At 52.4% G+C, this 16,430-nt stretch overlaps 1 protein-coding gene across 2 annotated transcripts in view; it reads right to left on the bottom strand.

Annotated features, from left to right (window-relative positions):
- SHANK2 (SH3 and multiple ankyrin repeat domains 2) overlaps positions 1 to 16,430 on the bottom strand; it is a 509,904-nt gene that overhangs the window by 367,694 nt on the left and 125,780 nt on the right. For both annotated transcript variants that reach the window (XM_038563628.1, XM_038563629.1), the window contains exon 10: positions 6,968 to 7,045. In XM_038563628.1, coding sequence (XP_038419556.1) covers positions 6,968 to 7,045 — 78 coding nt within the window. The remainder of the gene's footprint in view (positions 1 to 6,967; positions 7,046 to 16,430) is intronic.

Raw genomic sequence — 16,430 nt, 5'->3', positions numbered from 1 at the left:
ACTCAGTCAAACCCGAAGTCCTTGCATGGCCTGTGGCTCCTCTTCAGCCTGACTTCCTGGCGTGGGTGGTGGTCTCTGCCCATCCCTGCTTCCTGGCCTGCTGGCTTTCTTGCTGCTGCTCAAATACACCAGGCACGCTCTGACTCCAGGACCTTTGCATGTGCTGGTTCTGGACCCTGGAAGGCTCCCCCCAGAGGTGTGCATGGCCCACTTCCTCCCTGCCTCTTCCCTGGTCCCTGCTCAGGGTCTGAGGCCAGGTGAGGTTCCCATCATGGGACGAGGTAGGATGGGGTGAGCAGGAAAGGGGTGTGGGAACCATGGCAGCTGAAAGACCCTCCCCCATTTCTGTCCACGCATCACTGTTCTTCACGTCATGTACCAACCCTTCACGTCATGTACCAACCCTGACGTGTTACATGTTTCTCTTTCCTTGTTAATCATCAGCCTAGGGGTGTTTTGCTCAGTGACGTATTTCCCAGCACCCAGAAGACATGTGGCTCTCACTGGGAACTCAGTGTGTGCTGCTTGAAATAATGAACTTGAAACTCGGTTATTCTCATCACAGACACGCACACTGTTTCAGCCCAAATGTTTCCATTTACCCAGGTCTCTGGGCCCTGATCTGGAAATACAACTTCCATATCCTTGTTTCTGTGGAACAGAGTCTGAATCCCAGATCAGACTCTAAGAGAAAGTGTGTGTGAATGAACGGCTTGGCCAACTGCTCCTCCAATGCAGGCGTGACAGGCTGCGGGGCTTTGGGGGCAGGGGGCAGCCAGGCCATAGAGTTCACAAGGTGGGCCGGGGTGAGCAGAGTGGGGTGTGGGGACCGCAGCCGCTGGGAAACACCCACCTTCCCCAAGGGGCAGGGTCCCGCAGCCCTGATCAGATGCCAACTCACACAAAGGCTGCCTTTCCTAATTTTTAAGGGAAGCTGGGAGTCTGAATTTTTTAATGAAATTCCGGGATATTTAAATGTTAGCAAAGCATTTAATTTTTTAAAAGCCCTGGGCAGGCCACAGTCAAACGCTCTGGGGTCAGATCCACCCTCTGGATGGCACATGGTGAATAGGAAAACAGTAGCTTTAACCCATCCGTGGGGTAAGTGAGAACGGGTGGAGAAATAAAAATATGAGCTGACTGGACAGAAATAAAAGTTGTTCATTGCTTCCTGTGGCCAGGGCTGAGATGAAAGCAACAAACCCTCCGTCCCCTGTGAGGGTCTCCCTGGTGCTTCTCCCAGAACACGCATGGTGGGGGTGAGGAATGAGAGGGGAGCCTCGAGCATCCCTAGGTGGGGCCCCCTGTCTCCCCGGAGGCCTCCGGAGGCATCCCCTGGGCAGGTCTCCCGGGAACCCTCAGAACCCCACGACCTGCTCCCCAGGCTCCCAAGGCCAGCCTGACCTTGATCCTGCACAGGGGGCCTCTGGTGACAGCAGGCTGCACCCACAGCACCGTCAGACCTGCCTCATGGAGCCCTGCTCCCCACCATCCTGTGCCCTGTAACTGCTATAATTATCCCCATTTCAAAGGTGTAGAAAGGGGCTGCAGGAGGGTCCTGAGGTGAGTGGCTCACACCAACTGGAGCTGAGTCTCTCCCCATTTGGAGGCTAGACGTCTAAAATCCAGGTGTGGGCAGGGCCACGCTGGCTCCAGAGGCCTGGGGGAGGGTCCTTCCTGTTCCTCCAGTACTGGGGACCCCAGGTGTATCGGGGCTGTGGCCGGGGGCCCTCAGTGCTGCCTCCATGGTCACATGGCCCCTCCGATGTGTGTTTGATGCCATCCTCTGCTAACTTTGCAATTTCCCACTGTCCACTCCTACCACCTGGAGCATAAAAGACAGCACAACAGGAAAAATAAATAATAAATAAAACAAAATAAAAGCACAATGGGAGAGACGCTGGGACCGTGCTCACAATGCTAGCACACGGTGTGAGGTCACGGAGCAACAAAACTGACCTTACTCTAAAACCCACGTGGATTTCAATGACCTGAGGCTCCAGCACATAGTTTGGGTTTGGAGGGAATAAGGAACAGAGGTGCCCACCGAGTGCATTTCCTCAGTTTCCTGGAAAATGTGCAAAACTAGACCAGACGTCCTAAAATGTCAGCCTGCCTCTGCTGCTGGCCTGGCCACCAACCCAGAGTGGCTGCCTCACTGGCTGCACGATCAGCACCGAGAGCACATGGTCTTCTGAAAAGTGCTCACCACACCATCGTAAATTGTGCACAACTGAAAGGAGGTGTCCACCCTTCTGTCTACACTGCTGAGTGAGCGAGCTCGGCAGGAGCTCCATGCAAAGTCCACGGGGGCGGGGTCTGAAGGGCAACAGCGGAGACACAAGGTCACTTTCCTGAGCGGAGTGCTCCCCCAGGGGATGTGCAAGGACACAGGCTGGGAGCCGTAGGGTGACTCATGGAGCAAAGAGCTTGAAGACACAGAGAACCGTCCCAAGACGGGACTTACGGGCATCCACCTGCGGGGCGGCCACAACCCAGCAGTTTAAAACTCATTCCTCCTTTTCTGTTTTGGCCTTCGTCCTGCTGGAATGTCCAGCGTGGTGACTAGGGAGGGGGAGTGGGGTCCAGAGGCCGTGGGAGGAGCCCCAGAAGGGAGGCTCTGAGGTGGGCAGGGCAAAGAGCTGCACCCCCTGAAAGGGAGCCCACCCACCACCACGCCCCAGCCTCACCAGGGGACTCCTGACCCCCACTCTGTCTCTGCCACCTACCCTGCCTTAGCTGGATGCCAGACCTTCAGAAGGCCTCACCCTCCAGACCCTCCACTCCTTATCCCCTCCATTCTCTCTACATTTGGCTGGATGTAGCCTGGGGACAAGGCACCCATGACACACATAGGGAGAAAGGCCGCCTCCCCAAATACGCATGCCAGGTTGGGGAAGCCCTGCCCACAGAGCCCCACGGGAGCCCCTTTCAGGAGGGAGCTGCCATCAGTTCTTCCCTGTGTCAGCCTGAGGTCTGCAGGGAACAGACCAAAAAGGAGATGTGTGTGCATGTGCATTTGTATGTGTACACACAATTAAGAGATTATTTTAAGGGACTGGCTTGTGCGATTGTGAGGACTGGCCAGTCACAATTTGTAGGACAGGCCAGCAAAGTGGAAACTCGGGCAGGTTTTCTGTTTCAGACTTGAGGTAGAATTTTGTCTTCTCTGATAAACCGTTTCTTTTTTTTTTTTTTTTTTCTTTAAAGGCTTCCCACTGATTAGATGTGGCCCACTCACATTACAGAGGATCAATCTCCTTTACTCTATCAACTGGCTGTAGATGTTAACACATCTGCACAACACCGTCCCCGCAACACCCACACTGGGGTTTGATTAGATAGCTGGGTGCGAGTGCCCAGCCAAGGTCAACAGCAAAGTAGCCACACAGCTGTTCTACTCTCCCTGGCTGCCTGCACTCCTTCACATCGACCTTCCACGTCTTCAGATTTCTTTCCATTTTGTTTTCAGAATCAAGATACACGGGGCACCTGGGTGGCTCAGTGGTTGAGCATCTGCCTTTGGCTCAGGGTGTGATCCTGGGGTTCCAGGATCGAGTCCCACATCAGGCTCCCCTCAGGGAAAAGCAGGGTCTCTCCCTCTGCCTATGTCTCTGCCTCTCTCTATCTCTCATGAATAAATAAAATCCTTAAGAAAAAAAAAAGTATCAAGATCCATTTGATTTTTTTCTTTGTTCCCTGGGGCTGAGCAATCCAAAGCGCAAAGGATACCTGGTGTTGTTCACTCTATGCCAGGATGCAAGATACGCTACGTGCCAAAGGGAAGTGTCTCCTTCACTCCAGATCTCAGAGGGGCTGGAAGTCAGGAGGCTGGAGATCACAGACTTGGCCACTAACTCATTTTGCATTCCCATACAACCATTTCTCCATAATTCCACTTTGACTATAAATTAGAAATAAAAATGCTGACCTCATAGGGTTTTTGAACATCAAATGAGAACATTCAGAAGAGCGTTTGTGGGCTTAAAAATTCTGTGCAACAGAGAAGATTCATCATCGCCACCATCATCAGTATTATCATCATCACCATCATCACCATCATCACCATCACCACTGCCATCATCACCATCACTATCATCATCACCATCATCATCTTCATCACTATCACCATCATCACTTTATAGGTTGAATTTTGTTCCCCCAAAATTCAAATGGTGAAATATTAACCGCTTATATGTTGGTATTTGGAGATACGGCTTTTAGGGAATAATTAAGGTTAAATGTGGTTATAAGAGTGGGGCCCCAACAGATGGAACTGTTGTTTCTACAAGGAGAGGATGAGACAGCAGAAACCGCCCCCTCTCTCCATGTATGCACAGAGGAAAGGCCAGTGAGTAGTTTGCCATCTATCAGCCAGGAAGAGAGGCCTCACCAGAAACTACATCTGTTGGTACCCTGACCTTAGACTTCTAGCCTCCAAAACTTTGAGAAATAAATGTCTGTTGTTTACATGGCTCAGCCCATGGTGTTCTGCTGTGGCTGTGCGAGCTGACCGAGGCAATCCCCACCATCAGCATCACTGTCACAATGTAAGTGCTTCTCCTCCTCCTCTTCCTTCCTCTCCTTAAAGAATCATCTCTCTTGGGATTCTCAAACCCACGCAGGCACCAGGATCTCAAGAGGGCTTCTCAGAACCCAGAGCGCCAAGCCCTGCCCTTGAGCTCCTGACAGTGGGTTAGGATGGGTGGGGGCTGTGTATCTGCATTTTCTCCCAAGCCTTCAAGTGTTGCTGTTGCTGCTGGTTCAGCATTTGGATGAAATCATTAAGCAAATGTTTGGCCAGATGAACTCATGAAACGGTCCAAGATTTCTTAGAACAGCAGCCGAGGATCATGAGCGTTTTGCATGGAGCACATCTGATCCTCTTAAACAACACAGCAAGCCACCCCCCCCCCCCACCCGCCCCACTCAACAGAAAGGGACTCCTCTTCCATAACTGGGAGGCGGGCGCTGTGAATGAGAAAGAGAGCCGGGCACTTTGCAGGCGGGGATCCGCCGGCTGACTCACATCTCCATTTCACCACAGCATGAGGAGGCGGGAGACACGAGGGAGGGAAACCAGCTCTGAAAAGCAGTGGAGCCCATCAGGGCATGCGGGGCAGGCACCCCAGCCTCTGATTCCGCCGGTTACATGAGCAACATTCACAGGGTGCACAGTCCTGTCATTCAACTGCATTCTGCATAGCTGTCTTCCAGAACCATGTGGGCACTTGATTGATCATCAAAATAGAGACAGATGGCCTTGCATTTGAGCTGGTACGGCACCTCTGCCAGGAGTGTGTATGAAGCATCCTGCCAGGACTCCCGTAGAAGGAGCGCCCCATGCCAGGGGAGTGCTGCCTGTGGGGATGGGTTAGAAGTGGGGACAGGCAGGGAGGCCACCTCCATGCCTTCTGTCCTGGATGCTGTGCACGGCTACTTCCCTGTAACACCAGTTACAAGGTGCTGCCCTGAAGAGTCAGACATTGCTCTTTTATATCCAGGGGCTTACCATGAATCAAAGGGCATTCGCTGTCATTTTCAAGCAATTTAAACAATGCTTTGACTTAAAAAGAATAAAAGGAACAAAGAAATGTATTATTTAATGACAAAAAAAAAATCTTTAAACCAAGACAAACACCGAGCCACAGCAGAGCCTAAAGGGGCAGAAGTGGCCACCAAGGAATGGAAGGTGCCAGAGCTCCCCCTAATCATCACTGGCATGAGGACGTCTCCCCAGATATTAACTACAGTCTTTACAGACCCATTAGCAAACCAGAAAGTCACATCCATGTCCATTTTGCTCTAAACGCCTGAAAGCCATGAGATGCGAAACCACAATCCAGGCCCACCACTATGAACGAAATAAGTGAACTTTTAATGGTGGTTATTAGACATACAGCTCAGTGTTTAGATTAAACTGGCTCATTTTCAAGACATCAAACCTGTACTTATTAGTAATGCCTAAGAGGAATATTAGTAAAACCATCCGTGCGCAGCAGTTCTAAATTAAAGGCCTCTCTTGACTCAGTAAGATGTAAAAATTACTTCCAAATATAAATGACAGTCGCTTAGATTTTCAATCAACTGGAGATACCTGACAGTGTTTAGGGTCAAAAAGCATTGCCACAACTTAAAGTGTTAGCCAAAAAAAGAATTTGTTTCCACCCGAAACGACATGGTCAGCTGCATTGAAATCAAATGAGCCCCATCTCCACACAATAGGATTCACACGGAGCCTCGACCGGCATGTGCCACCCCCTGTTGACCCTTGACACCAGTCTGCTGCGAGAAGCCAGACAGAGAAGGTCACTATTGTGTGGTTCCTCTTCTATGAAATGTCTGGAACAGGCAAAGCCATGGACATAAAATAGATTAGTGGTTCCAGGGGGCCTGGGAATGGGGAGAGATAGTAGGGAGGGACTGCGGATGAGTGTGGGGGCACGGGGTTTTGTTTGGGGGTGATGAAATGCACACAGTACTGATGCTTGCCCAACATCGGGAACGTTCTATGGCCACTGAAATGCACCCTTGGAAGCGGTCAAAACGGTCCACATTGTGTGATACATACTCTACCACAGTTTAAACATAATTAGGCCAGCAGCTTTGCCCTCCATGTGGAGCACCACAGCCGACGCCAGGCCAGGTTACTGCCCTCCACTAGGGGACAGCAAGCCCCAGAGGGATGCCAGATGATGACAGGCCGCCTCCGCAAGACAGAGACGGAAAGGACTTTCTGGAGCTGCCTCCTGCAACACCCTGTAAGGATGAATCACGGCAGGGTTCGTGTTGTTCAGGCCCCAGAAAGAAGGTCAGCAAACAGCAAACGAACGTGACCACAGCCCCAGCGCGAAGGGATGGATGGGGCCACGGGCGTGCAACGTCCCCCACCTCGTGTGGAACACATGGGTCTGTGCGGAAACCCACGTGGCCTCCCGCAAGCGTGTGCTCTGAGAACTCTTCTTACCTGGAATGGAGTCTGGCTGTGGTAGTTCTTCTGCTCCTTATTCCCGCCTCGGAAAAGCAGCACCCTGGCACAGCTGTCCTGCAGGTGGACAAAGAGAAGCCTGTTTGTGGCTCGGTGGCACACACGTGCTCCAAAGGACCTGCTCAGAGGCTAAGCTCACGGGAAATTGGGGATGTGCACATGTGAGGTTCCCAGGGGGCCACTCTGGGCATCAGGGTGGCGAGGGTGACGGGGAACAGCCTGCCCCCTATCAGGTGAGGCTTAACTTCTGCAAACACCTTGGATGACTTGTCAGAATCATTATAAATATTTAGTATGTGCACCCGGGGGCCAGACAACTGTACTTTTTAAGAATGCGTTCTGCAAGGCGTCTCACATGTGTGCATAACATACATAATAGGAAAAATACCGTAACAAAAACCCAAAAAGAAAGAGAAAATGTGAAGATACCTTAAATGTTCTAAAATAAGAGACGGAGGCGCCTAGACGGTTTAGTCAGTAAAGCATCTGCCTTTGGCTCAGGTCATGATCCCAGGGTCCTGGGATCAAGACCTGCGTTGGGCTTCCTGCTCAGTGGGGAGTCTGCTTCTCTCTCTCTCTCTCTCTCTCTCTCAAATAAATAAATAAATAAATAAATAAATAAATAAATAAATAAATATCTTTAAAAAATAAATAAAATGAGGGACAGTGAGAATGTATTCTAGAATATTCTTCGCCTAGAAAGTTGTAGGAAAAAACAAGGTAGACCCACAGAACCAATGGAGAAATACACCTAAGAACTTCCAAGTAGAAAATGCAAGTCCCAGAACTATAATGAAGCTTAATTTCTTTTGTTTTAAAAGCCTCTACATTGTAGAAAAGAAAAGAGCATGTCTGGGAGTGAGCGTACCAGTGACCCGAATATGCTTTCCTGCAAAGGGGAAAGTGTTAGGGACTCAATGTGAGGACAGCATTGGTCATTATTTCTTATACTTCTGGGGTTTTTTTTATGCTTTTTAAAGACAGTATTCATTTTTTCTGTATTTTTACAGTGAAATTCAGACTGCCTCTGTCCATGTAGTGAGCACCTGCTATTTGCACACCAGTGTCCGTGCACCCTGCAGCAGGGGGCCCACCGGTGGCATGGGGGGTGGCGGCAACAGGTGCAGTGTTCGTCGGCATCTCCAGCTCTCCCCGCGGAGCCCGGAGCAGACCCAGCAGGTGTGACCACCCCAGATGCAGCTATACCTGACCACTCGCAGTGCCCCTGCCCCAGACTGGAAGGGGACCATGACCCAGAGAAAGCTGGGCACAACCTGTGGGGTCACGGGCCCTCGAGAACAGGAGAGTAGAGATGAAGCTGGAACCCACAGACAGAATGGGGCCCTCTGCCTGGGGCTGGAGGGGCTCCACGGGGCTCTGTGTGGGGTGACTGAGGGTCCTAGTACTGAGTGCTGATGCCTGCAGGACCAGAGGTGGGTGGAAATCCACAGAATCCTCTATTTCAAATGGAAATCCCGCATCCTAGGGAATGTATGGTGTATGAACTCTGCCTCCATCAAGGTCCTGAATTAGAACAGTGGGACATGAGAACAAGGGACAGAGACTGAGATGGAGAAAGAGTCATAGAGATAGACACACAGAGACAGATAGAGAGAAAGACAGAGATGGAAAACACAGACACAGAGACAGAGATAGAGAAACAAACAGAGGCAGAGAAAGAGACAGAGAAACAGAGATAGAGAGAGACAGAGGGACAGAGAGAGAGAAATAGAGGCGGAGAGACAGAGACACGGAGACTGAGAGACAGAGATGGAGAGACACAGAAACAGAAACAGAGAGAAGAGGATAGAGACTGAGGCAGAGAGACAGATATAGACACAGAGACAGAGAGAGACAGACACAGAGAGACACAGAGAGACAGGGCTCCACAGGGGGAAGGATCTCATTCCAGGGCTCTGACACCAAGCCAAGAGCACGGCTGGGTCTGGAGGAGCAGCCCGAGCTCTGGGGAGCCAGCTGGGGCTCCGCCCACTCCATGACCTAGCCACGGGCCCCGGAGCCTCCACTGTGGACGTCAGGAGGAGGCCACCTGTGAACGGAGCAGACACGAGGGCATAGGGACCCCTGTTCCATGCTCCAGGCCGAGGGAGCAGTGGAGTGCGCAGGCCACTCCTTTAGCAGGGAGGGTGCACCTGAGGTCTGCAGGGAAGGGCTTCCCGGCTTCTCGGCCTCAGGCTGCTGGGGTCCCGGGGGCACCTTGGGGCTGACATCAGCAGCTCTGTGTTGAGCGCCTGTGTGCAGCGTGCACACTCTGCCACACTATTTGCATTTTATCCCCCGGCAGGTGCTCGTGTAATGCTTTGAAGAACTGAAAAAGCTTAAGAAAACTGGAAAAGATGTATCTGTGTTCAGGAAACAAAATCTTTCATAGGTGGGATGCGATTTCATCCAGGGTTAAAAGAAAAAAAAAAAAGAGAGCCGGCATTAGCTCAGGTGGTGACAAGCTCGGGACACCCTGCCTGAGGTCACAAGCCCAGGACAGACATAGGTCATAGCCCTGCCGGGCTCTTGCCATTTCATTCCAGAACCTCAAACTGCACCCTGGAGGCCAAATCCTGGCCAGCTGGCTTTGTACATGAAGTTTTATCCCCAGCTCCCGGGCTGCTCCTGCCAGGGCTGCCAGCGCTACCCGGCACCCACCTCTCCCCAAGTTCCCCTAGTTGGGTCCTCCTGCTTACAACCCAAAGGAAATCAGTTAAATCACTTCTACAAGAGCATCAGCATGCCAGAGTGAGCAAAATGTCTGTGCTGAGAGAGAGGAGAGGGTATTTGAAGAGACTGAAGCTGAGAAAGGAGCTGGGACAGGAGAACAGGAGGCTACGACATTGGGGGCGGGGGGGTGGGGGATCGGGTGACCCAGGGGTCTCATCTGAACCATGTCTGCACAGGGCCCCCGTGTGCCCTGGCCCAGCTCAAGGGGGCGAGTGAGCAGCCTGGGAGGCCCAGTGGCCGACGGTTCCGAGCTGGAGTGACCAGGCCTCCAGAGCCCGGCAGGACCCCCGAGTCTGCAATCCCTCACAAATGCCCCAGGGTGCCCAACAAGGATGCTCACTGAGAAGTCCCATCATAAACACTGAGAATAAATCCTCACCAGGCACTGCCTTTCACGCCCTCCCACGTGGGGCCCAGCCAGGGACCCCTCCCACCAAGGAAGACTGTGAGTCAGTATTAATCAACCTGACACACAGCCCATCACTCTCATATTTACCAGACTTCTGTGTGAGCTCACATCCCAGAGATACCTCAAAATTAAAGGGCAAATGGTTTGTTTGGCTTTGTAAGAATTACACTGTGTGTGTGCGTGCACACATGTACACACACACATGCCTGTGGGCATATGTATGTACATGTGCGTGCAGAAGTGTTGGGATGTGTGCACAACCCTACATGGACGTGTGGGAGGTGTGCATGGGTGCACAGGTGGGCAGGCTTTGAGTATGCACAGAGGGTGGGCACGTGTGCATGCACATGTGTGTGGCATATGTGCATATACACATCTACATGGGCATGTGTGCAGGTGTGTGTGGGTGCAGATGTTTGTGCTGGCATGTGTGTGCATGCACGTCTGGGCGCACATGTATGCAGGCATGTGTGTAAACACATCTACACAGGCATGTATGCAGGTGTGTATGGGTGCACGTTTGTGCTGGATGTGTGTGCATGCACGTCTATGCAGGCGTGTGTGGGCGCACATGTATGCAGGCATGTGTACTGTGTCCACGCATGTGGCTTGAGTGCACGCCTGTGTGCTCTGTCATCCAGCATCCTTGCGAGGGGCCGACAGGAGGCCCGTTTCACAGACGAGGCAGCGGAGGCCCAGAAAGCTTAAATGAAAGGCCGCGGCTTCAGAAAGGGAGCAAAAGAGCAAGCTGTGACCCAGTGGAGTGGCTCTGGGGGCGCTGGCTGTCCCCCCAACCCCGCTCGGCAGCTGAGGTACCCCCTGAGGAACCTCTTATGGGATCTGCCGAGGTGCATCTCCATCCCCTTACACAAGTCAATCGTGTATAGACGGAGAAGCAGTCTACATTTTTTTTCTTTGAGAGCCAAAGCATTGGGAAGAATATTGTTTCCACTGCCGATTATCTTCTTGGCAAGGCTTTCCATAGACACTGAACAAAACCACCCCAGCCTCCTCCCCTCCGCGAGGATCTCCAGGCTTGCCTGTCCCCAGCCAGGCGGGCCACCCCTCTGGGCCACCACCTCCTGCAGGAGCCCAGACGCCACCATGTTCATTTTGTGAAAACAACATGAAGAAGAAACAGACCCAGAAAGCACATTCACTCATGCACGCAACCAGTAGACACTGCCAGCCAGGCCAGGTACGGCTCCGGCCCCCAGCAGACACTGCACCAAGCAAACATGTGATGGAGTCAGTGAGGGCAGGTGGTCAGGGAGGCCCCCCCTCGCAGGAGTGGGTCCCTAAGCTAGCCCGAGACAAGGGAAGAGCCGGGTAACAATCAGGGAAGTGTTCCCAGCAGAGGGAGCAGCAAGTGCAAAGGCCCTGCTCTGGGCCGCAGGCAGCTGGAGTGAGGCGGCAGGAGACGAGCGCCCAGGAGCAGGGGCCTTCGGGGTGGTGTCAGGGGGCGCTCCCGTTCCCGGGACACCAGCTCGTCTGGGTGGGGCCACGTCACCCTGGTGTCTGCAGAAAGTGCATCAGAGAGATGCAAGCCCGGAGGGACGGCCAGTCGGGGGCAGGGGTGGCCATCTGGGGGAGGATGCCAGCGGCCTGGGCGAGGGTGGGAGGGGCCGCAGGGAGCTGAGGGTGCCCGGGATGTTAGGGGCTGCGGAGCAGGAGGGCAGCCTGGACCGCAGGAAGCCGCGGAGGGAAGGGGCTATTTACACAGTGGGGAGGAGCCACCTACGCGGTTTCCACAAGGCAGTGGACCGTGCCTGTGCCCTTGGGAGCCCCATCCCCAACCCAGGCAAGGGTCACAGGAAAGCATCCCCATAACCTCAGGGCGAAGAAATACACGGGGTTTGGAAGCCCTGCTTTGCCGCTTACTGGCCGAGCTGCTGCGGGCCGAGCCTCCATCTCCTGTCCCGGATGAGAGGATGTCAACCAACAGCAGCCACCGAGGGCTCACTGGGGGATATAAAGGGAAAGACGATGTGGACACCATCCTGCAGCAACATGCACCCCACCCCTGGGGTCCCCGAGGGTGACCACCCCCGCGATGGCCCTGAGGAGGCAGCCACCAGGCTGACAGGTGCTCCACTGCCACCAGAAGGGTCAAAGAGATGCGGCCCGTCTCTCCTCACTTGGCTCTCGCTGGAAGCAGAGGCAGGGTTTACCTCTCATGCTCCACACAAATTGGTCTGGCCCAGTCACCTTCGATATTTAAGACTCCCTCCCTTATTTCATTATCCAAGCCAGGAAAACAAACACCCTCCCTCTGGGTCTCCAGAAAAGCCAGCAAGAGGCTGAGGGACTTGGCAGATTAGACACAATTTGCTGCTTACAATCAAAGCCCTAATTAGCTGATTTCATAAGAGAAGAGAATATTCTGATCAGTGTGTTTTATTAGAAGTGTGCAGATGAGGCCTGCCTAAAATTGATAAAACACACACATCAAATCCATAAACCTGGACGCTTATAGATTTAATAAGGAGAGGCTTGGCAAGAGAATTAGCAGCAGCAGCAGGACTGTCAGCGCCAACACCACCATCACCATCACCATTGTCATCATCATCACCATCACCATCATCACCATCACCACCATCATCACCACCATCACCATTATCATCACCACCATCACCACCACCATCACGACCACCATCAACACCATCATGACCACCATCAACACCATCATGACCACCATCATCATCATCACCATCACCACTGTCACCATGATCACCATTACCACCGTTATCACCATCACCACCAACAACATCACCATCACCATTATCGTCACCTCCATCAACACCATCACCATCACCACCATCGTCACCATCATCACCATCACTACCATCATCACCATCATCACCATCATCACCATCACCACCATCATCACCATCACCACCATTACAGCTACCATTTACCAAGCATCCACTATGTGGCAGACATACCATATGTTTGTTTTCTATTTTAAGCCTCTTAGCAACCCTGACAGTTAGGTAGAATTATTCCCACATTACATTATGAGAATTCATTGCCCAAGAGAGACATGAGTTTGCCCCAGACAACACAGCAAGGTCATGGTCTAGGCCACACGGAGCCCAGACTGCCATGTCTCCTTGCACTGCAACTCCACTTCACTGTGGCTGCTTCTTAATTCCTCTCCCTGAACCCTATTCTAATGTTACTACACTGTGCCTCACCCCTGGAACAGTCTATTTCTCAGCATTATTTCCCCGACTGCTCTGTATGTGTGCCCTCTGACACCCCTTACTGCTTAAGGTTGCAAAGTGATTCCCCTTTGTCTGTACTGAGCCTGGCCTGATGCCACCATGTGAAGGACACACATATAGAAAGGAGGAGCTCAAGACACTGGTGACACGGGAGGGCAGGGCTCTGGCCAGGTTCAGCGTGCGGTGCACATCGGACGATGGCTAGGAGCCTCCACTGCTCCTGGCAGCTCACATTACAGATTCCTGGCAGACATGCAGATGGAGCTGTGCCTCTCTGAATCACACTGAGATCCAGTTTGGACCACTTCCTGCTGCATTTGTGAGACACTCTAATGGTTAGCGGAGGGACTAAAGGAGATTAAAGACCATGCTAACATCCCAGAAGGGTGTGAAGGATTCTTGAGGCTTGAGCCCAGAGCACTCACTGACTTCCCAACTGGACTCAATGTCCGGGGGCTGTGGAGCCACCGGGCTCCAAGCCTGTGACCCTCCACAATAGCCTCTGGGAGGTAACTCAAGACAAGGGGTTCAATGCACCTCAGCATCTCTACCCATGCTGCAGAGGAGGATCACACAGCCCAGAGCAGCAGCAGGCTGACCCCAGGACCCTGGAGAGGAGACAGCTCTCACACCCAGGCTCCCTGGCACATTGGGAGGAAGTCGTTCAGCCCTGGAGCAGGAAGTCCATCCACACAGGTGTCTGGGGAGGGTGCAGATGCCGTCTTCCCCACCCAGGCTTAGCAAACGATGGCCCACAGCCCAACTCAGCTTACTGCCTGTTTTACAAATAAAGTTTGATTGGCACACAGCCACATTGTCACCTCTGCGTTGTCTGTGGCTGAGCTCACACTGCAATGGCAGAGTAGAGGACCGAGACAAAGTCCCTGTGGCCCACAAAGCCAAAAATATTTACTCAGCAGCCCTTTACAGGAAATGTTACCTCCTAAAAGAAAATACCTAAGAGAAAAACACTCCTAAGCTACATGGGGGAGAGTCTCCCTGAAGCCATCGGCCGAGGGGCAGGGACACCCGTGGGGCCTGTAGAGCAATGCCATTCACCCAGCCCATCAACAAGTCAGAACACAGATCACCACAATGTTTGAACCTTACCTAATAAAATACCACCAACGCTTTCAAAGACCATCTTGTCCACAATTATTTCAAGTGACAGAAAAAAAATTTCCTGTTTTTCTTTTTTTCATTCATGATAAATTATGCTTGAAATCTACTGGGGAATATTAAGGAACATTTTTTCCCTCTAAGGCAGCAATTAAGACGCACATGTCGGCACAGATGTTTTACCAGCCAAAGCCAAGCCTCACAATGTGTGTTTTCCTAACGTGGCCCAGCTAGGAATCTCCATGCTCACAAAGCCATCCCGACATCCCAACGCTGTGTAGCCCCTACTACCCCAGCTGCACGCAAATCCCACCGATATGTTTCCATGAAGGAGGAAGCCGGCAGCTCTGCAAAGTGCTCCTTGAAGCCCAGCTGAAACGCTACCCCAACTCCCTCTTGCTGAGCTGCTCTGCGTCCCAGACACAGGAGAGACCCAGAAAGGTGGCAATTTATGCTTCTGAGAAGGTGGGTCTGAGGGGGACGAGGTGTCAGTGGGGAAAACAGGCAAGGCAGGATAACAGCCTGGGCCGGGGCAGCTCCTTCTGGTTCTCTTGCAAAGGGCTGCAGGGCAGATAATACAACGAATGCTCTTGGGGGCTCATTAGGAGAAGGCTCGGCTAAGGGTGGGATATCTGAGTTGGGTCTAGAAGGATGCATAGGGGCTTTCCAGGGCAGAGAATCTAGGAGGGTTTCACAGTTGGAAGTAAAGTGGCTGGAGGGATCTGGTCTGGGAGGAGACAGGGAAAGGACGTAGGTGAAGATTTTACCCAAAAAGGTAGCGTTGGTACTTTGTTCTGTGATGTTGATGACAGAGAAGATGAGCAAAGTACACACTGCCTGGGGGCCCCCAGAAGATCTCCCCTCTGCTCCTCCAGCTGGTGGAGCACCCCCACATTCTGCTCAGCTGCTCATTCTAGTGTCCAGGCCACACCACCCATCAGACTCACAGCTCCTCAACATCAGAGAGACAGGAAAGAAAAAAAGTTGGAGCAGAGAACATTTTCTATACTGGCGCTCAGGAGTTATCCTGATCTTGAGCCTCAAGGACACTGACCCTCACCCCCACCCCACCCCTGGTCCCGTGCATGTCCCTGAAGCAGTGGCTGCAACCCTTAGCTTCCTGGGAGCCTGGGCGCCTTCCCACCGTCTTCTGCCCACTGCCGTGTCTCTGGGTGGGATCAGCAAGGTGCTCACATGGTATAGGGCGCTGCTCTGAGCCATTCAAGATTCACATGCCTGGAGGGCGGGGGTCGTGTCCCACCCCTCAGGGCACTGAACAAGCTCATCTCCAGCTTCCCTTGGTTTTCGAACTACAGAAGAATAGGTGTTTTTTTTGTTCACATGAGGGATCCACTTACAGGTACAGCCCCCATAAGAATGAAAGCCACGTTCACGGCAGCATCATTCACAACAGCCGAGAGGTGGAAGCAACCCGAGAGCTCATCAAGGGGTGAGAGGATAAACCAAATGTGGTCCATCCACATAATGAAATATTACTGAGCCATAAAAAAGGACATTCTGACACCTGTGACACACGGATGAACCCTGGGAACACGACGCTCAGTGAAATACACCAGCATCGGAGGACAAATGCTGCAGGATTCCATTCATACGCAGTCCCCAGGGGAGTCAGAGTCACCGAGACAGAAGGTAGAGGGTGGGTGCCAGGGGCCAGAGTTTCCATGGAAAAGATGGAAAGTCCTAGAGATGGACAGTGCTGATGGTTGCACACCAACATGAATGCGCTTCATACCACCAGACGACATATTTACAAGTGGTTAAAATCGCCGATGCTTTCATCATGTACCTCTTACCACAGTTAAAAAGAAAAAGCGCATCAGGAGCGTGTTGTACACGCAAGGGTGGTAATTCACTTTGCTGTATGGGGGTCCCGGGGAGGTCTGGCGGGCTCCACAACTATCTCGGGAGCTCTATCAGCCACACCTTCCCCGGT

Source organism: Canis lupus, chromosome 18 (assembly GCF_011100685.1).
Source record: "Canis lupus familiaris isolate Mischka breed German Shepherd chromosome 18, alternate assembly UU_Cfam_GSD_1.0, whole genome shotgun sequence".
In the NCBI taxonomy this organism is placed as follows: Eukaryota; Metazoa; Chordata; class Mammalia; order Carnivora; family Canidae; genus Canis; species Canis lupus.
The sequence above is the reverse complement of the archived record's forward strand: the minus strand, read 5'-3'. Positions and strand labels throughout refer to the sequence as shown.